Source organism: Lygodium microphyllum, chromosome 10 (genome assembly GCF_053477565.2).
Source record: "Lygodium microphyllum isolate KBCC chromosome 10, Lygodium_microphyllum_v1.1.10, whole genome shotgun sequence".
NCBI lineage: Eukaryota > Viridiplantae > Streptophyta > Polypodiopsida > Schizaeales > Lygodiaceae > Lygodium > Lygodium microphyllum.
In genome coordinates this window covers 19,012,772-19,035,502 of record NC_141144.1, presented here as the reverse complement: position 1 = coordinate 19,035,502, position 22,731 = coordinate 19,012,772, and the positions used below count along the sequence as shown (strand labels likewise).

At 44.2% G+C, this 22,731-nt stretch overlaps 1 protein-coding gene across 7 annotated transcripts in view; it reads right to left on the bottom strand.

Annotated features, from left to right (window-relative positions):
• Positions 1–22,731, bottom strand: part of LOC148029764 (uncharacterized) — a 54,253-nt gene that overhangs the window by 8,178 nt on the left and 23,344 nt on the right. For all 7 annotated transcript variants that reach the window (XM_087686086.1, XM_087686082.1, XM_087686085.1 and 4 more), the window contains 3 exons: positions 14,363–14,568; positions 13,415–14,271; positions 13,200–13,314 (listed from right to left, as the gene is read on the bottom strand). In XM_087686086.1, the coding sequence (XP_087542212.1) occupies positions 13,200–13,314; positions 13,415–14,271; positions 14,363–14,568 (1,178 nt within the window). The remainder of the gene's footprint in view (positions 1–13,199; positions 13,315–13,414; positions 14,272–14,362; positions 14,569–22,731) is intronic.

Sequence of the window (22,731 nt, the reverse complement as noted above, 5' to 3'; positions counted from 1 at the left end):
TCGACATTTGCGCACATTGAACCCCTTTCAACTAAAAATTCTTCATCCACGCTATCAATTTTTCGAAAAATTGTGAGTTTTTTGTCTTTTCTTTGCCTTATTTTTTAGCTCCATCCGCATTTGTACTCTGGACAGCATCTGGTTATAGAAAAATCAAAAATTTCAGCAAGCAATGGCCAGGCAAACTGATTTGTTCAACATGTTTGGAGACTCACACAAATCAGATGGCACTAATTATCCCATGTGGGCATACATGAGAAAGCATGTACTTATTACCAAACAACTTTGGGATTATGTATGTGGTTCAACAATTAGGCCCGCAAGCCCTACTACACAAAATATCACAGTTTCTTCTGGCTCATCCACAATCACCAGTGAGTCCTCAGCTGCACCTCCTATAGTAGTAGATCACTTGAAATGAAACGAGCATGATACCCAAGCTCATGCTTTGACTTTCGTGCAAGAGACAAGTTATCCCGCATATTTAGTCGTGCACAACAACCAAGGATGCTTGGGATAAGCTTGCCTCACTATATCATATGCACAATGAGACTCGTGTAGCCTATTTGCATAAGCACCTTGAGATAAAGCACATGACAAAGGGTGATTCTTGTCAGAAGTGGAGCAGCGGTGGAAACATAAACATGTGCTGAAATAAACTGTTGAAACACAAGACAAAAAGAGAAAAGAAAGAACACGATACAGATGAGAACTCAAATGTATGCACAGGAAATGGAATCCATATATCTGAACACGAGACAGTCGCATACAACAGTGAGTCACTGGCTGCGTGGGCACTGACACTGGCACTGGCTCCTCTCTCCACAGAGTCTGCAGATGGTGAAGATGATGATGATGTGACTGACTGAGGAGGAGCCACTGAGTATATATAGGCTGAAAAAGTGGGGAGCAACACTGGTGCATAAAATGTCCCACTGGCATAAAATGCCACACCAGAAAAATACCTAAAATACCTAATAAAAATGCCCAGCCCAGATCAAACTCAGACTCACACATGAGCTGACAAATACTCTGCTAACACCCTCTCTCAGATCATGAGTGATCTGATACAATACAATAGTACAATGAATAGGGATCAGAAACTATACAACATAGAACCACCAAGTAGAACCATGGATACCCAAGCAGTGGGTGATCAAGCCACCACCAAGGTGCCTCGGAGAGAACCTGATGTCGATGTCGATCGTACCAAACACCTGAAAATAGAGAAGATCATAGCATGTCTCTGTGTCCATCACCAATGTCTCGCAAGAGCATACAAGACCATCCTGTCAAAAATGCCTCTGAACATAGGTGACCATGGATTCTCCGCCTTTGGCCAAACCACCAAAGTGTCCCCTCATGTGAGCTCCAGACGAAAGCCTCCCACTCTCTGTCAGATAACCAGCTCAGCATGAACCTGGATGTCAATCCCAGCTCCAGGATTTGATTCCGCCAGATTGAAGTCGATGCGTCAGGGACGTCCCTCTCTGGAACCTGTGCACCTGTATAAAAATATAGATGAGGCGCGGCTGCCCCATCTGAACACCCGCTCACACTCCCTCTCTGGCACAAGAGAGTCGTGAGGGATGACCTCATCACCATCACTAGAAAGCAGCCGAGGAAGGGGCCACCAAGCCCTTCCCGCGATCCGAAGAAGAGGAGCCCTTCCGCACCTTGGACTTCACCTTGGTCGGAGGAGCGGAGTCGGAGTCTGATGAAGGAGAGGACTCATCGGTAGAGTCAGCATCCCGCTTCGTCTTCTGCTCCTTCTTCCTGGAAGCCGCTAACTTCTTGCAGTCCTTCCGCAAATGTCCCTTCTTGCCACAGTGGTAACACTGGGCCTTCGACTTCTTCTTCCTGTCACCCCTCTCTGAAGCTACATAAGCCTCACCTCCATAATGTGCTGGAAGCCGCCCCTGTAATCTCAAGGATGTCTCATGCAACTTAGCATTAGGGGAAGTGCACGGAGGAGCCATATGGAGAGGATAAGAAGAGAAGTAGAGAAGAGATGGAATTTAGAGAGGAAACACAGCCAAAACACAAGCACAGACTACAGAAAAAGAGAGTTCACATGCAATATAACCCAAAATCTGATCAATAGAAGACAAAATCTGCTGCAGAAAGTCAAAAAATCAGTCAAAAACTGCCAAAAACAGAGAAAACGGCCTGAAGGAACAGCCACCCAGCCACGAGAGATGCTGAATCAGCAAAACGCAGGCTGTAAACTGGAGAAAACAGGTAGTAAACTGTCGCTAGCAGCTGCAGATGAAAAACGCAGGTAGCAGAGGGTGCGTAGGCAGCAGAGGGTGCAGAGGCAGCAGGCGATGGCAAAGCTGCAAAAAACGCAGGCTGAAAACAGCCCCAAAACAGGTCGCCTGGCTGCGACAGCAGTCGTCTGATCAGCAGGGGTACAAAACAGTCCTGAAATCAGCAAGAAAACACAGCAGAAACACAAATTCTGAAAACTGATACCATGTCAGAAGTGGAGCAGCGGTGGAAGCATAAACATGTGCTGAAATAAACTGCTGAAACACAAGACAAAAAGAGAAAAGAAAGAACACGATACAGATGAGAACTCAAATGTATGCACAGGAAATGGAATCCATATATCTGAACACGAGACAGTCGCATACAACAGTGAGTCACTGGCTGCGTGGGCACTGACACTGGCACTGGCTCCTCTCTCCACAGAGTCTGCAGATGGTGAAGATGATGATGATGTGACTGACTGAGGAGGAGCCACTGAGTATATATAGGCTGAAAAAGTGGGGAGCAACAATGCTGGTCGGCCAGCATTAAAGCTGGCCGACTGGTGCATAAAATGTCCCACTGGCATAAAATGCCACACCAGAAAAATACCTAAAATACCTAATAAAAATGCCCAGCCCAGATCAAACTCAGACTCACACATGAGCTGACAAATACTCTGCTAACAATTCTATGGATGTATATATTACGTGTGTCAAGGATAACTCTGAGCAACTTGCTAGCATTGATGAAATAATTCTTGATGGATCTCTTATATCTACAGTCTTAACTGGTCTACCTAATAGTTATTAGAGTTTTGCCACTACACTCCGTTTACTTGCAAAAGAAGATGTTGAACCTTACACATTTGATACATTAGTATCACTATTATTGCAAAAAGAGCAATCAAGGCCAAATCGCTCTAATATAAGTAAGGATAATCAAGCATTGGCAACCAACCATCACTACAAAGGGAAGTTATGGAAGCCATCTAACTCCAAAGGAAAAGGCAAAACAGCTTCTTCCATGGACTCCTGAAGCACCAAGGATAATGATGCTAAGAAAAAGAGGTGCAATTATTGTTGGAAAAAGCGGCATGTAATTGAAAAATGTAAAAAGAGAATGGTAAGTGAAAAGAAGAAACAATTGGACATGTGTGTTGCTGAAAATTCAGCAAATGCAAGGGATGCAACCGTACATTTGGTAAGCTTGGACATGAGCATGGTCTTTCAGTTGCTGAAAATTGCAGCACTTGGTATTATGACAATGGCACTTCTAAGCACATAACGTCCTTTCATGACTTGTTTGTATCATATGCAACTACACAAAAGAAAGAATTAGTTGTATGTTCAAACAATGCTTCATATGCCATTCAAGGCATTGGTCCAATTCCCATTATTACAGTGGATGGAAAAACTATTATGCTTGATAAGGTCTTGTATATGCCAAGCATAAAGGAAAAATCCCTTTCAGTTTTAGCCAATGCATTTACTGGTTTTGTGGTCAAATTCCACATGGATTGATACAATGCCTATGACTATAGTGTAGTGACGGGTTAGGCACGAAGATCGAGACAACAGGTGTTCGTTGTGCGCAGAGAGACAGAGAGTGTGCACATTTGCAGGTACAATGACGAGAGTGTACCTTTACGTTTTTAGATAGATATACATGTGTAAGTACAAGTGCTAATGGTGTGTTCACACCCGAACACATTTAAAGGCACGAGGCCTTTATTCCCAACAACCTCCCACCTAAAGGCAATGTGCCTTAAGAGGAGAAAAGAATCAGCTAAGTCTAGTATGTACAAAGCTGTAATGCATATATCTATCCAACTCCCATCATATGTCGGCAATGAGCAAACCGCTCTGCTAGAAGACCCTTCGTGAGAAGGTCTGCAGGATTATCATCTGTATGCACTTTGATAAGCTCGATGCTCTTGCTGTCAAGTATATCTCTAATAAAGTGGTACTTCACTTGTATGTGCTTTGTCTTCGCATAAAAGACAGGATTCTGTGCTAGCATGATAGCACTCTCACTATCACAATGGAGAATAGGTAACTCTATGATGCCAAGCTCTCCCACCATACGTGAAAGCCATAAAGCCTCTTTCCATGCCTCAGTGGCAGCCACATACTCTGCCTCTGTAGTAGACAATGCAACACACTTTTATAGCCTAGAGATCCAAGAGACTACTCCTTCTATGAAAGTAAACACTTACCCAGAAGTGGACTTTCTGCAATCCGCATGACCAGCATAGTCTGCATCCGTAAAGCAAACAACGAATGCCTTTCACTACATCCCATAATACCTTTCACTACATCCCAATGCTTCTTGCCAGGGGTTGTCATGTATCTGCTAACCACTCCCACTGCAAAGGCAATGTCAGGACATGTAGCAACCATAGCATACATCAAACTACCAACAGCTGAAGCATATAGTATCTTGGCCATTTCAGCCTTCTTATCATCAGATGTACGGCTGTCCTCTGCACTGAGTTTCACATATGGAGACAATTGTTTTCTCCCCCTCCATATTGAAATGCTACAAAACCTTGGAGATATACTCCTACTGAGATAGATAGAGTAAGCCTTTTGATCTATCTCTAAGTATTCGAATGCCAAGAATGTGATTTGCATCACCAAGATCCTTCAAGTCAAAGCTACCATGAAAACTTTGCTTCAGTGAGTTCAAGGCATAAGTATCCCTGCCAGCAATCACCATGTCGTCAACATACAAAACCAAGATAATCAGGCTGTCATATGCTACCTTCTTGGTGTATAAGCAGTGATCCACTTGACTTCTATGAAAGCCTTGGGACTGCATGAATGTATCAAACTTATGATACAATTCTCTTGGTGCTTATTTAAGCCCATACAAACTCCTTTTAAGTTTACATATCATCTTTTCTTTCCCTTGTTCAACAAACCCTTCAGGCTACTGCATATATATGTCCTCATGCAGATCACCATGTAAAAATGCAATCTTTACATCCATCTATATGAGCTCCATATCTTCAACTGCAACCAAGTCCAAAATGATTCTCAATGTAGTCATCTTGACTACAGGAGAGAAAATCTCATCAAAGTCAATTCCATGCTCCCGCTTATACCCCTTTACAACCAAACTTGCTTTGTACTTTGGTGAGCAACCAGAAGTGACCATCTTGTAAACCCATTTGCATCGAAGTGTTTTCTGTCCTTTAGGCAACTGCACTAAGTCCCAAGTGCCATTCTTCCCAAGAGATTCTATTTCTGACAACATGGCTTTATACCATTTCTTGCTGTCCTATCTGTCCATTGCTTCCTTGAAGCAAGACGGTTCACCACGGTCTGTCAATATGATATATTCAGCCACATTATTTGCACCAAGAACAAATCTATAAGGTTGTCTACTAATCAGCATTAACAGCTTGCTATCCTGGCTGTTCCTGCACATGTAGTGGCTCATTATCATGGGCAATAGCTGGCTGATCATTTCTACCATCATTTTCTACATTTACAGGTTCATTTACAGCACGTATTTGCTACTGTACAGCGGGCACATTTCGTTGTCCAAAAGGTATTTCTTCTCAGAATACAACCCTACGGACCTCCTCAATCTTTTCGGGATGTTTATGCATGCGATCTTCCCGGAAGATAACATCATTCTTGCGTACTACTTTCCTTTTCTCGGGATCCCACAATTTATGGTCCATTTCACTCTCGTCACCATATCCTAGGAAAATACATTTATAAGACTTTGGCTCAAGTTTGCTACATTTTTCTTTACGAATGTGCACAGAAGCCTCGCAACCAAACAATTTCAAGTGAGCAGATGAAGGTGGCTTGCTTGACGACGCTTCTTGGGGAACTCCCCCTCCCAAAGACCTATTTTAGTGACCGATTAATCAAGTGAACGGTTGTCATAACAGCCTCTGTCCAAAAACCATGGGATAATGTAGCATGAGATAGCATAGTACGGACCTTATCCTGTATGGTCCGATTCATATGCTCTACAACTCCATTTTGGAGTGGATTATGAGGGGCAATGAGCTCCCTCTTTATCCCTTTGCTCTCACAAAATGCCCGAAAGGCCTTGGACACATATTCCCCACCATTGTCAGAGCAAAAATACTTGAGTATCTTATCTGTCTGATTTTCAACCAATGCCAAGAATTTTTTAAACTTGTCTAGCACTTCATCCTTGCTACGAATAGAGTAAACCCATACCTTCCGTGTAGCATCATCGACAAAGGTGACAAAGTATTTCTTTCCCCCTAAAGATAATCCTAGTATTTGATATACATCTAAATGTACTAACTCTAGAGGAGAAGATTTCAAAGAAAGAGACTTTTTATGAGACGTTTGTGCATGTTTGCCATAAATACAATGATCACAGTGCTCAAAATCAGCATAACGAAGACAAGGCAAGTATCCCAAACGAGAAAGCACTTTCATTCCTATTTGACTGATATGTCCCAACCGGCCATGCCACAAAGAAACACTTGGATACTAAGACACAGCAATAACATGGTTATGCACACCAGATACATGAAGTGAATACAAAGTATCGCACTTGCAATCTCTGGCAATCACTCTAGATCCCTTACAGATCTTCCATTTTCCATCACCAAAGGTGGTATGAAAGCCATCATCATATAGCTGCCCTGTGCTAATCAAGCTCTTCTTGAGTTAAGATACATGCCGTACATGCTGAAGTGTAAAGACAGAGCCATGCTGAAACTGTAACTGCACACTGCCAATACCTGCAATCTCACATGCATAGTTGTCCCCAAGATAGACAACACCATGTCGACCCCCTGTATAAGCAGAGAACCACTCACGATGAGGGGTGACATAAAAGGAAGCACCTAAATCGAGAATCCAGGTATGCATGGCGTCATCTGTATCTACAAGTAAAGCATGAGCACCAAAGTGTGAAGAGATAAAGAGTACGTCACTCCCACTATCACTGTCATGAGTGATTACATTCACCTCTTCATTTTTACACTGCTCTTCTTAGGCTGACTGTCATTCTTCTCTTCCTTGCTATCATATGTCTTCTTGCATTTTCCTTTCTCTTTTTTTCATTTGTAGCAGTCACATTTAAAGTGACCCTTCTTGCCACAATGATGACATTCAACATCTTTGCCACGTGATTTACTGCGTCCCTTGCTATCATATTTGCCTTTCTGCTGTGATCAACCCCTAGTATGCAAAGCACTTAAAGACTTATTAGATGCATTGTTCTGCCGATTCATTTCTCCCATGAGTAGAGCACTCTCTACATTAGCATACAAAAGGATCACATTAAAATTGCTCATAGCAGTCCTGAATGTATCCCAACTCTCTGGTAGAGTGCAAAGCAAGAAAGTAGCCTTAAATTCCTCATCAATCAAGAACTTCAAGGCAACCAACTGGCTGAAAATGGAGTTAAACTCACTCAGGTGAGTAGACATTGTTGTACCCTCTTTCATACGCAAATCCATAAGCTTTTTCAGCCAATACACTTTGCTTGCAACACTTTTCTGTGCATACAGTTCTTCCAGTCGAGTCCATATAACATATGCAGAATCCAAACCTTCAATGTTAAACAGCAAGGCATCAAAAATCGAGAGCTCGATGGTTGAGCGTGCAAGCTCATTTAACTCATCCCAATCATCTTGTTCCATATCTGCGGGCTTTGCCCCTTGTGTCTTGATCGGCTTTGCCTGCTTCTTTTGTAACAGGATATTGGAGCACTACTTTTGCCAAATTGCAAAGTTATGTGCGCCTTCAACCTTCTTTATGTGCATCAGATTATTGCTGTCATTGCTGCCAGCCATGATTTTCAGCCCAAATGTGACCCAAAAACAGCAAATGCAGGCCCAAAACTGTCACCCAAGCGACCAAGGTACAAACAAGTACCAACCAGCAATAAATAACCATGTAAAAGCACAGATTTCAGACCTGTAATTAAATTTTCAAAAGCACCAAACCATGTGCTAGAGCATTATCCAACTGATTACAGCTGTTCCAAGGGCATATGCATCACATTACATCAGAAATCCCAAATTTTAGCTGCAATTTATATTGTACATGTACCCATGGGCATAAAATTTGACGTGAATGGTCAAAAGCCCCAAAATTTTGTGCTCAAAGCATCAACCACACATCTGCATTTTCTCTGTTATGCATAGAACAGGCCAATTTTGCCAAAATAGAGCAATTTTAGCAAAACCCCCAAATTTTACCAAGTGTTGATGTCCAAATTGCGTGGAATCCAACATGCATGTACATAAAGTGACCAAATGCTGCACAGATTTTGCCCAAACTGCAAAAGCCCCAAATTGCACGGGGTCCAATGTGCATCAATGTCGAGAAATTGGGTAAATTTCAGCCCAATTTGTGTATGTACATGAAAAGCCCCAAATGTCGGGAACAAAATGTCACAAATTCCTGCAATTTCTGAGACAAATTTGTTCGTCCTACATCACATTCCCCAAATCTGGGAAAAGCCCCAAATCTTCTGGACCACAGTTGAGAAATTTCACTTGGATGAGCAAAATTTCAATAATTTTGGCGAAATCCCCAATTCAAATGTGCACAATGTCTGCAATCTATGACGCAGATGCCTCAATTTTGCATAGGCAGCACTCCATCTGGAAAAGCCCCAAATTTCTGGGCCTAAACTTGCACAAATTTGCACATTGTGCTTGTGCACGCGAACATCCAAAGGAGAGGAGGCAAATTCAAATGAGATTTTGAAGAAAAGATTTTTCTCCCCTTTTTGTTTTTTGGTTTGAAAGATGTGACGCGTCCCGCCACGCGCTAGGCCTATCTAGACGACTGCTGCCCCGTCATGCGCTAGACCCGCGTGGATTGGTCGTCATTTGATCTGCAACATCGCCTGCTGGTCGTTTCGTTAGGTCCTAGTCGTCTACAACGTGTCGTCTGGAGTCTCCTGCAGCGTATCTTCAAAATTGGTCGCCTATTGTTTGTCAACTACTGCAACCGATTGTCAACTGTTGCAACCAACTGCCTCCCACCTGCTTGCTAGGTCAAAAAACGACCTCACGACCTGCACGATTGCTTGTCAGCTCCTGCTCAATTCCAAGAAGTACGAACTCCTTAACCGCAGCTCTAATACCAGTTTGTAGTGACGTGTCAGGCACGAAGATAGAGACAGTAGGTATTCGTTGCGCACAGAGAGATAGAGAGAGTGAGAGAGAGCAAAGCAGAGAGTGAGCACATTTTTAGATACAATGATGAGAGAGTACCTATAGGTTTTTAGATAGATATATATGTGTAAGTACAAGTGCTAAGGGTGTGTTCACACCCAAGCACATTTAAAAGCATGAGGCCTTTATTCCCCAACATAAAGTAATGGGGATGCCCTCATTGGCATGGAACTTTATACAATGGACTCTATCAGCTTGATTTATATGAGAGGAGAGCATCAGAGGATGCATTACATGTTGATACCCCCATTGTGAATGACACTAAGTCATTGCATGTTCGGTTTGCTCATTTTAATTATGGCAGTTTGTTATGCCTGAGAAGTAAAAATATAGTGCTTGATCTCCCTTCATTGAAAGCACCTACTCACAATGTATGTGAAAGTTGTGTACTTGGCAAAATGCATTGTGCTTCATTTCCCAAGGGTGGTACTATGCGTGCTAATCAAAAATTATAGCTTATCCATAGTGATGCTTGTGGACCCATGCATATCAAATCCATCGAAGGACACTTGTACTCTGTTACCTTCATTGATGACATGACTCATCATTGTTGGGCATATGCTTTAAAGCACAAATCTAAAGTATTTGCATGCTTTAAAACATTCTTGGCATTGGCTGTAAATAGCAATGGATGCAAGTTGATTACACTACGTACTAATTGAGAAGAGGAATATATGTCATGAGAGTTCAACTCCTTGACTAAACAAGGCATTATCCATCATTATACTATGCCTTACACACCTCAAAAAAGAGTGTGGCTAAAAGAAACACTCACACTTTGATGGAAATGGCATGTTGTATGCTATCACACCAAAGTTTTGGCTTGATACTATCATGTGTGCAGAGTAAGTGTATGTGCTGAATCGCATCCCCACTAAAGCATTGGCTAAATGTGCGCCTTATGAGGCTTGGAATGGCCGGAAACCAATGTTTTCTTATATCCGTGTCTTTGGTTGTTTGGCGTATACTCTAGTGCCACAACCATAAAGACATAAATTGAAAGACAAGGCTATCAAATGCATCTTTATTGATTATAATACAAAAAGTAAAGGGTGTTGCTTGTACCAACCCTCCGTCAACAAATTGGACTAATAGTTTGTTGCCCATGGATATGTTTGACAATTTGTTGCCTTTATTTCAGCAAAGTGAATCTAATTTTGGTAGATTCCAGCAACCTATTGAAGGTGCTAAACACACATTCATCCCATTGATCAAGGCATAGAGGGGCTACTATTCTTCCTGGTAGAACTAGAGTAGCCACTCGCTATGCACAAGGTAACTTAGTTGCGCAAGCACTTGTAACTATTGCATGCAATGAAAAACCTGTTTCTTTACTTCACATACAACCACCATTCACAATGGTATTGCTTTGGCTGCTCATCATGATTGGCATGTGCATCAATTGGATATGAAAATTGTTTTTCTGAATGGTGATCTTCATGAGGAGGTTTATGTCACTCAACCTAACGGCTTTATTCAAAAAGGATAAAAAAGTAAAGTGTGTCGTTTGCATAAGGCCCTCTATGGTTTAAAGCAGACATGCATACTTGATTGCTCTTGGCTTCAGTAATTCACAGACTTATAGCACACTTTATGTCCACAAAGATGGGGATAGCCTCTTAATTCTCATTCTTTATGTAGATGATATATTGTTGACTAGACCTCAAGAGACATATTTCAGCTTTGAAAGCTGAAATGCAGCATGCTTTTGATGTGACAAATCTCGGCCACTTGCACTACTATCTTGGGATACAATTTACTGCAATTGAGGGGGGCATTATTTTGCAGCAATCTAAGTACATTGAGCAGCTTTTTGAGCATTTTCAAATGCAAGACTGCAAGCCTATCTCTACTCCCATTGAGACAGGCCACATGTTTATATGTGAGGATGCAGGAGAATCCTTTGATAGGCTGTTGGCTGTTTATTATACTTGTGTAATACACAACCGAATATTCAGTTTAGGGTCTCTCAGTTGGCATGCTTTATGCACAGCCTCGGTACTACACATCGACAAGCAGTTACATGTGTCTCTTGTTATCTCAAAGGCACTCAAACATTGGGCCTTTTCTATCCTAAAGGCACTACTCTTTGCTTGCATACATTTACAGACAGCAATTGGACTGGTTGTTTTGACAAGAGGGTGTCCACTAGTAGCAATTGTTTCATGCTTGATGATTCATGCATTTCTTGGTACATCCTTTCCATATTTCAAAGAGGCTGCCATTATGGAGAGACTACTGGCATAAACATCTGAAGCTGAGGCTTCAAGAAAGATGTACATTCACCCAACACTATCAAGGAGACCTAATAACTAATCCCTCTGAAAACCTATACACACTCTCTCTCTACATGGGAGTGCACATTTTTTTCTAAAAAGAAATGCCTAGAGGTCCATGGTGCGTTCCAAATTTCATGGTTGTCCAACAACTGCTGCTCTAAATATCCTAACCATTGGTAAAACACCTCCAATTGTTAAAAAGAAGGATCCCCAAGACCATATGAATTATGAGATTGCTGAAGAGCTCCTGAGATAAGAAAGAAATGGATGCCTTCATTTGTAAATATCAGCCTAAGGTTGATAGTGTGGGTAGTCCACAATAACCAATATGTATCCAATACATCAAAAGAGCATAATCAGGCAGTGGCAAACTGCCTGCCAGATTATCTTATGAACGACCTGACCAACCAAAAAAGAAAAGACAACTCCATCAAATTTGAAGAAAATACATCAGTCAAGTCAGAGGACATATCCATTCAATTTGAAACCATTCAATTTGAAATGTTTGGTTCTCTCTCAATCCCCAACTTGTCATGTTTTGTGACAGAAACGTTTTCTGTTTACATTAAATCAACCCTTCCCAACAAATGAAATGTCTTGTTGTGACTTACCTCTTATCTCTGATCATAATTCACGACCAGAATGAAAGAAAAACATACAAGTAGAATCAGCACTGGGATTGTGGCATTAAGAAGACATTACTAAGTTGCAAGCCAACAGTTGAAGACATCAGACTGTTTCATAAGTGGAGATATATTCATTTGATGGATTTTCTTACCTCTTGCCTCTCATCCTCATTAACAATCAGATGAAAGAAAGCATGCAGCTACAATCAACACAGGGATCGTGGCATTAAGAACCCCTGCTAACTTGAAAGCCGCAGTTGAAGTTGTCCCGACTACGTGCTTAAGTAGACACATGTTCATTTGCCAAGAACACAACAGGAATGACCAAGGAGAATCCTAACCAAAGGTAAAGGGAAAGCTTATTGTGTGAATCTCTCTTGCACAACTTCAGCCCATCAGTATATAAGCCCCGACATGACAGATGGAATTTGAATGAACACTCCATTTTCCGCTAAGATCAGTCTGTAGGTAGTGTTTTAAGCCATGAACAGAAATCGTGCTAGTAATTAAACACCATCATACTCCCTTTTTTGCTGTGATCAGTCAGTGTAGCTAGTGTTTAAAGCCACAACCAGACAGCATACTGCTAATTAAAAACTAGCAGACTACTCTAAATATAGCTACTAATAAATGCAATTATGATTCACTTGATGTCTCTATTCATCCTCAACAGATTTTGCAGAGATAATACATCTACCCTCCTAACAATTTTAAGACTTCCAACCAATGATTTCGCAGAGATACATACATCTACCCTCCTAACAATTTTAAGACTTCCAACCAATGATCAACCCTCCCAATCAACTACAAGAAAACATGCTACTTAAAACAGGTGAAGGCTCAAACCATGTGACTTCGGAGTTGCCAAAACCAAACTGAGGCTGACTTGAATACCCTGGCAAAGCTACACCTACTGCTGGGACTCCAAGGCCACCTTGTCCCTGACCAGTAAGCTGTACTACTGCAGACATTTTTTCTCGTCAATATTAAGTTACTCCTTCCAGTGACCTGCTACATGATTGAATAAAGACTGGGGGAAAAAACATTATTCAAAGTCTCACCACTGCATAGGCCATTTGTCAAGCCACCTGTTGTACCAGTGGCATACACAAGAGACCCCATGCCAGCTTGTAGAGTTGTCGCTTGACTACCCCTTCCACTGCTACTGCCACTGCTTGTTATCTTGTTAGTCCCAACTGCCTTTACATCCACCACAGAATTAGAAGTGGGGGGAACTGCAAACCCTGCTGCTTGTGACTGCATGGGTTGTCGCTGCTGAGAAATTTGTCCTTGCTTTGGGAGCTGAAGTTGCTGTGGTGCCTGTTCCATTTGCATTGATTGCGCTAAAGAAATTACTCTTCCCGTTTGCAAAGCAGGTGCAGAAGTGAAGCGCTGCTCCGTCAACAGACCCTCAGATTTTGGCAGCCGCTGTTGCTGAAGTATAGAGCCAGAGCCTGTCCGTGGCAGCTGATGCTGTAATGAAGTTGGGCCCGCCATCACACTTTTATGTAACCCACTCTCTGTTTCTGAATTCAAGTTACTTGGAGCACTTGATTGCCGTGATGTTGTGATATTTACAGGCGTAGGAGACTGTCTTGCCACTGTGCTTGAACTCAAACCTGTATTGCCTTTCTCCTTCATGCTTTTAGAAGAACTCTCTGCTCTTGCGACCTGCTGTGCGTTCCTTCCTGCAAGTTTGTCATTGGCCATCTGAGTAGAACTAGTTGAAGCAGCCAAAGTTCCTGTCATACTCTGTGATAGAGTCCCTGTGGGGTAGAACGGAGGGGAAGCTGAACTGAGGCTAGACCCAGCTGCAGGCTTTTTGGACTCTTGAGGCTTGTTTGATGACTGGGAGGATCCAGGCTTTTGTGTTGATGTTGAACTGTTTCCTTGCCTCTCAAGTGAGAATGATGCCAAACTACAAATTTAAAAGGAAACCTCATGTGACTAAAAACATAGAAAGCCAATAAAGCAATACTCTTCACAAAATAAACATTAGTTCTCATTACCTTCGTCTGCGAGCCCTTTCATCATCATATTCATCCATCTTTGCTCTCCTCAGCCCTCGCCCTCTCCCAGATCCACGGTGAGATAAACTACTTCCAGAATCTCCAAAAGCCCTCTCTTTACTGTCCCTTCCCTTCACATATCCTGCATCCTTGCCTCTTCCCTTACCCCTTTCCTGGGCTCTGAATCTTCCTCTCCCTCGCGAGCCCTATCCAGGATCAGAGGTCAATGAAAGTCAAAACAATAATGGCTGGAAATACAGGACAATCACTGATATGGTTTCAAAGAAATACTGGCAAACATTTTATCTCATTATTTAGCATTCAAATAAGCACTTCTTCCAGCTACATTTCAAGTAACATTTTAGCATTCAGATACACACTTCTTTCGAGTAAGTTTCAAGTAAGGCCTAATGAAATGTTATGAACGGCTTTAAGAGGTCATATTAATAATATGTCAGTCCAGTTACAAACTTACGAAAGCTCTTTCAGATGATTAAAGCCTAAGATACTTGACACGACCCAGCTTCCCCTGCATGTGCTCATTAAGAGAACATGTAAAGGTGATAGACCATGAGAGATGCTTGAAAGATAGATGTATCATGTGTTTATCCAGACTGTATGTCCTACACTACCTACACTAACTCGGTGGGGGACATTAGCAACATGCTTTCCAGAAACGGTGTCTTGGCAGCTTCAAAATGGAATGGCCATTTTGGACCATTTCCGTTTCTTGGAAATTTCAGGCACTTCAGTTTTTCAGGGCAGAAAATAGACCCTTTTGCGTCACTGTTTTGCTTTCACATTTCACCTCTGCTTGATCTGCTGTATGCATGCTTCTTGTGCTCATTCTTCGCAACCCCAGCCATCCTCCTGCTTTGCCAAACCTTAACACTGCAAACTCTTGCTTCAAAAGGTAGCCTTCAGCCCTGAACTTCTCAGGCTGTACTAGGTAGCCTATCCACGCAGCCCTAAACATTCCTAGGTAGTGTCCGTGTCCCATAAGCCAAACCCTAATCTGGGAGGATCCACTCATCTATAAATAGTAGCCAAGGCAGCCTGTCCACTCAGTCCTGATCTCGTTTTCAGGTCTTCCTCCTATTGGTGCCCACTTCTCCACTGCTTTCTGATACCTCAGTTCATGGTGGTGATCAGCTCTCCTCAGCTGTTGGCGACAGTTTGCAGCCCTCTTGGTTGAAATTTTGCTGATCAGTGACAGTTTTCAGCCTGCATTCAACCACTTCCATCCATCGCCTCTACTGCCAAAGACTCCTTCCATGCTTGTGTTTGCTGCTGCAAGCCCTCTGGTCATCTGTGTTTGCAGCATTCAGCCAGTCACCAGCCTGTTCAAATGCAGCATACGGCTGTGTTTTCAGTTCCCAACTGCCACGTCCTTTGCACTAATCACCCTGTTACCTATTAATCAAGCTTCTTGAGTCGTGTTCCGCCTGATCCAGACTCTCCATATCTATTTTTGCTGCTGCTAATCACATTCAAAGGCTGCCTACTATGTTTCAAGATCCATAAAGAGTATTACACACTCTCCAGCTCATACTCTATGCCTTGGTCCTTGAGAGACACTGAAGTTCAAGGTTTTGTATTCACTTTGCATAGTGTGTTTACTATATTGAGCATTGGATCTATTCATTCCTTCATTCACTTATCTTTGGTGTTCATTGTCCTACTGAATGCTTTTATTTGTCTGTACTTTGTCATACAATTGTGTTTGCATTATGTGTTTGAGTATTTCTTTACATGGTATCAAAGCTAGGTACTCTCGAAAGAAACCTAGGCCCTTGATCAAGAAAGCTCGTCATTAGAAATGTTGGGAATAAAGGCCTCGTGCCTTTAAATGTGCTCGGATGTGAACACACCCTTAGCACTTGTACTTACACATATATATCTATCTAAAAACCTAAAGGTACACTCTCGTCATTGTACCTACAAATGTGCACTCTCTCTGCTCTGCTCTCTCTCACTCTCTCTGTCTCTCCTCGCACAACGAACACCTGATGTCTCCTTCTTTGTGCCTATCCCGTCACTACAAACTGGTATCAGAGCGCAGAGTGCACGCTCCCCAAGGTCAAAGGCAGCTCGCGTACAGCTGCTAAGTGTGTAACCGTCGGCGGACAGAAAACGAGTAGCAGTTCCAGGTTACAGGCGTTGGTCAAGAACGTCAGTAGACACGAGCAATCGCTTGAGGCAGGTAGGATCTGTTAGCCTGCTCTTTATCATTCTCAATCTGTCATCTCCTGGTTGTGAGCTCCTGTCAAAGTCTGACAGGAGACGGAGGAGCTCTGTCAGTCCTTTAGTGGCTGTTTTCATCAGTCCACAGCCTGCGGGAGACACACAGCCCATATTGGGCTGTTTTTGTGCAGTCGGCCCAGCTTTCTGGGCAGGTCGGCCAGATCTGGCCAAAGTCGGCCAGATCTGGCTGGTCGGCCAAATCTGGCCAGGTCGGCCAGATTTGGCAGGTCGGCCAGTTTACTGGCCTGGGGGCTATATATAGCAGCCCCCCCAGTCATTCCAGCATTGTATTCTGCAGGTACAGCACTGTCTCCGTCAACTCCCGCTCCGGCATTGGTGCTGCCATTGCTTCCAGTCTGTTCTGGTGCCCTCACTGACGCTCCGGGCTGCGTGCAGGGACTGCTCTGTCCATTTCAGTGTATTCAGCATTCATCTCAGTCAGTGCAGACTTTCTTCCTTCATTCCCTGCTTTCTCTCTCCTCTCCTCTATGTTCATGTTCTTCTTCCGTTGCGCACTCTCACATGGTATCATCGCCTGATTGAGAGCACGGAGGACATACCTTCTGGAGAGATATACCTTACTGCTGCTACCATCTGATCAACAACTGCCCAGGCGACTTCTTCTAGAGACTTTTCAGCCTGCGTTTTCTGTCCACGCTGTCTACAGAGGCTGCCACATCATCGAGCGACCCAACAACCCTGCATTTTCTACCAGGTTGTCCCTCCTCCTGCTGGGCGACTCATCTACAGCCTGCATTTTGCTGTTCTGCTGGTCGCTTCCACTCCAGGCGGCACATTTCCTGCTGGCGACTTCTTTCCTGGCTGTTTCCTGGTGCTGGTGGTCTCTTTTCTGGTGATCGTCATCAGTTATCTTTGCGTTTTGCAGATCCACGTGTTTGTAGGCATTCTCAGCCTGCGTCTTGGTGGTTGGTGACCACACTGCTGGTCATATTTTGACATCGGCACAACTTTCTTTGGTATTTTGCAGATTGGAAGATGTCTTACCAGTTTTCACGCTTTGACGACTCAGAGGATGAACTTCTTTCTCATCATTCCTCTGAGCGGAGGCGGGATTATCATGAGGTTCGACGTCGGGAAGAACCTTCTCGCACTCGTCCTTCTTCAGTCCATGCATCTCAGAGGGTTCCATCTACCGCGAAGGTATCTTCCGTGAAGACTGCTTCAGATGTGCAGATGCCTTCCTTGATTCCCTCTATTCAGGTGCCGATTCTCCCTTCCTTTCCGAAGGAAGATAAGTTGGATGGTTCCAACTACTCCCTCTGGTCATGCAAGGTGGCCTGCATCCTAGATACATTTGACCTTTGGGAGCTTATTTCTTCACCCATCGACCGTCCCCCTGCAGATTCGTCCGATGGCACCTCTATGGACCATGCAGCCTTATGGGATAGGCTCAACTCTCGAGCCCGTTCCTTTCTTTTTATGAGTCTACATGATTCCGTTCTTGTACATGTTCACAGGTCACAGACCCACCCTCCTGTGTACCTGTCCAAAGAGCATCACCTGTAGAAGCATCCTCCACTGTGACTGCATCCTGTGTAAAAATGACTCGGGTACCTAGCTGAGTAAGGCCATGCACAGATAATAGATTAAAACCCAAATCAGGAACATAGAGAACTTTGGCGGAGGAAGACCGCCTGTCAAAAAACATAGGTAAAATCCCCACGCCTCGAACAGGGACTGTAGAGTTGTCACCAATGGTGACTGTACCCCCTCTGGAACGAAGATCCTGAAGCCAATCCTGACGGAAGGTCATATGTGAAGATGCTCCACTGTCGAGGAGCCAAGGCTTCTCCTGTGTGGTAGAAGCTAAGGCTGTATCCTCCTCAACAAAGACATGCACAAATGCAGATTCTGTTGTGGCTGGGGCCGCCTTCGAGTCCTTCTCCTTAGGCTTCAAATGGGGATACTTCTGCCAACACTTCTCCTCGGGATGAGTGCCCTTCCCACAATGAGGACATTTGGGCTTCTTCTCCTTCGCATCCTTCTTGTCCTCCTTCTTGTCCTTGGCCTTCTCCTTCTTTTGTTTCTTCTTCTTGCCACCACCTGTGCCGGCCGTAAATGCCTTGGTGGAGCCACTGGCTCCCACCTCTTTGAGTCGCTCGTCATGCTCCAAGACAAGCGGGGAAAGCTCCTCCCATAGGAGTGTCTCACGGGTCCTCGAGGTGATGAGGCTGGTATAGAAGACATCATAACGGGGTGATGGAAGCTGAGTCAACAGAATCATCGCCATATCCTCAAACGATATCATACGACCAAGAGAGACTAACTCGCCTCGCATATCCTCCATCTTCGTGATGTGTTCCTTCATGGAAGGAGAATCATCAAGACTGAGCATCCGCAACTTCTTCTCCAAGGAAATCTTGTGGGCAAACGTCTTGTGCTGATACAAAGACGCAAGCTTCTTCCACACTTCCGCCGCGGCCTGTAACCTGTGAACATGTACAAGAACGGAATCATGTAGACTCATAAAAAGAAAGGAACGGGCTCGAGAGTTGAGCCTATCCCATAAGGCTGCACGGTCCATAGAGGTGCCATCGGACGAATCCGCGGGAGGACGGTCGATGGGTGAAGAAACAAGCTCCCAAAGGTCAAATGTATCTAGGATGCAGGCCACCTTGCATGACCAGAGGGAGTAGTTGGAACCATCCAACTTATCTTCCTTCGGAAAGGAAGGGAGAATCGGCACCTGAATAGAGGGAATCAAGGAAGGCATCCGCACATCTGAAGCAGCCTTCACGGAAGATACCTTCGCGGTAGATGAAACCCTCTGAGATGCATGGACTGAAGAAGGACGAGTGCGAGGAGGTTCTTCCTGACGTCGAACCTCATGATAATCCCACCTCCGCTCAGAGGAATGATGAGAAAGAAGTTCATCCTCTGAGTCGTCGAAGCCTGAAAACTGGTAAGACATCTTCCAATCTGCAAAATACCAAAGAAAGTTGTGCCGATGTCGAAATATGACCACAGTGTGGTCACCAACCACCAAGACGCAGGCTGAGAATGCCTACAAGCACCTGGATCTGCAAAACGCAAAGATAACTGATGACGATCACCAGAAAAGAGACCACCAGCACCAGGAAACAGCCAGGAAAGAAGTCACCAGCAGGAAATGTGCCGCCTGGAGTGGAAGCGACCAGCAGAACAGCAAAACGCAAGCTGTAGATGAGTCGCCCAGCAAAAGGAGGGACAACCTGGTGGAAAATGCAGGGTTATTGGGTCGCTCGATGATGTGGCAGCCTCTGTAGACAGCGTGGACAGAAAACGCAGGCTGAAAAGTCTCTAGAAGAAGTCGCCTGGGCAGTTGTTGATCAGATGGCAGCAGCAATAAGGTATATCTCTCCAGAAGGTATGTCCTCCGTGCTCTCAATCAGGCGATGATACCATGTGAGAGTGCGCAACGGAAGAAGAACATGAACACAGAGGAGAGGAGAGAGAAAGCAGGGAATGAAGGAAGAAAGTCTGCACTGACTGAGATGAATGCTGAATACACTGAAATGGACAGAGCAGTCCCTGCACGCAGCCCGGAGCGTCAATGAGGGCACCAGAACAGACTGGAAGCAATGGCAGCACCAATGCCGGAGCGGGAGTCGACGGAGACAGTGCTGTACCTGCAAAATACAATGCTGGAATGACTGGGGGGGCTGCTATATATAGCCCCCAGGCCAGTAAACTGGCCGACCTGCCAAATCTGGTCGACCTGGCCAGATTTGGCCGACCGGCCGACTTTGGCCAGAGCTGGCCGACCAGCCAGATCTGGCCGACTTCTTTGGCCAGATCTGACAGTCGGCCCAGTTTTCTGGGCAGGTCGGGCAGCTCTGGCCAAAGTCGGCCAGATCTGGCTGGTCGGCCAAATCTGGCCAGGTCGGCCAGATTTGGCAGGTCGGCCAGTTTACTGGCCTGGGGGCTATATATAGCAGCCCCCCCAGTCATTCCAGCATTGTATTCTGCAGGTACAGCACTGTCTCCGTCGACTCCCGCTCCGGCATTGGTGCTGCCATTGCTTCCAATCTGTTCTGGTGCCCTCACTGACGCTCCGGGCTGCGTGCAGGGACTGCTCTGTCCATTTCAGTGTATTCAGCATTCATCTCAGTCAGTGCAGACTTTCTTCCTTCATTCCCTACTTTCTCTCTCCTCTCCTCTGTGTCGTGTTCTTCTTCCGTTGCGCACTCTCACAGGATCACGACAAGTCCAACAAGCGACAGCAGGTCCAGCATGGACCAATGAGCGTGAAGGGCAGCAGCGGGGCCCACGGACAGGACCGAGCAACACAAGCAACATCTGCAAGTGACGTCTACAAGGAGTAGCAACCAGGTGTTAGCGTGTCGGGCAGCAGTCGCGACAAAGGGCTCGTGGCGGGTAGGCGCAAGCAACATCGGCTTCGTGGCGAGCAGGCGCAGGCGACGTCAGGTCACACGACCCGCCCCACGGGTCAACAAACCCCCCGTCACATTTTTTTTTTCAAAATCGTTTTTTTTTTAGAAAAACAAAAAAATACAACTTCTATCCCCCCTTTCTTGACGGGGTTTCACACGCCAGGCACAAAAAGCCAGATTTGTGCAACTATGGTCCAGAAGATTTGGGGCTTTTCCCAGATTTGGGGAATGTGATTCAGGACAGACAAAATTGTCTCAGAAATTGCAGGAATTTGTGACACATTGTCCCTGACATTTGGGGCTTTTCATGTACATGCACAACTTGGGCTGAAATTTACCCAATTTCTCAACATTGATGCACATTGGACCCCGTGCAATTTGGGGTTTTTGCAGTTTGGGTAAAATTTGTCCAGCATTTGGTCACTTTTTATACATGCACGTTGAATTCCACGCAATTTGAACATCAACACTTGGTAAAATTTGGGGGTTTTGCTAAAATTGCTCTATTTTGGCAAAATTGGCATGTTCTATGCATAACAAAGAAAATGCAAATGTGTGGTTGATGCTTTGAGCACAAAATTTTGGGACTTTTGACCGTTCATGTCAAATTTTATGCCCGTGGGTATATGTACAACAGAAATTGCAGCTAAAATTTAGGATTTCTCATGTAACGTGATGCATATGCCCTTGAAACAGCTGTAATCAATTGGATAATGCTGTAGCACATGGTTTGGTGCTTCTGAAAATTTAATTACAGATCCGAAATCTGTGCTTCCACATGGTTATTTATTGCTGGTTGGTACTTGTTTGTACCTTGGTCACTTGGGTGACAGTTCTAGGCCTGCATTTACCGTTTTTTGGTCACATTCGGGCTGAAAATCATGGCTGGCAGCAATGACAGCAATAATCTGATGCACATAAAGAAGCTTGAAGGCACACATAACTTTGCAGTTTGGGAAAAGCAATGCTACAATATCCCGTTACAAAAGAAGCAGGCAAAGCCGATCAACTTTCAAGACACAAGGGGCAAAGCCCGCAGATATGGAACAAGATGATTGGGATGAGTTAAATGAGCTTGCACGCTCAACTATCGAGCTCTCGATTTCTGATGCCTTGCTGTTTAACATTGAAGGTTTGGATTCTGCATAAGCTCTATGGACTCGACTGGAAGAACTATATGCACAGAAAAGTATTGCAAACAAAGTGTATTGGCTGAAAAAGCTTATGGATTTGCGTATGAAAGAGGGTACAGCAATGTCTACTCACTGAGTGAGTTTAACTCCATTTTCAGCCAGCTGGTTGCCTTGAAGTTCTTGATTGATGAGGAATTTAAGGCTACTTTCTTGCTTTGCACTCTACCAAAGAGTTGGGATACATTCAGGACTGCTATGAGCAATTTTAATGTGATCCTTTTGTATGTTGATGTAGAGAGTGCTCTACTCATGGAAGAAATGAATCGGCAGAACAATGCATCCAATAAGTCTTCAAGTGCTTTGCATACTAGGGGTAGATCACAGCAGAAAGGCAAATATGATAGCAAGGGACGCAGTAAATCACGTGGCAAAGATGTTGAATGCCATCATTGTGGCAAGAAGGGTCACTTTAAACGTGACTGCTACAAATGGAAGAAAGAGAAAGGAAAAGGCAAGAAGATAGATGATAGCAAGGAAGAGAAGAAGGACAGTCAGCCTAAGAAGAGCAGTATAAAAATTGAAGAGGTGAATGCAGTCA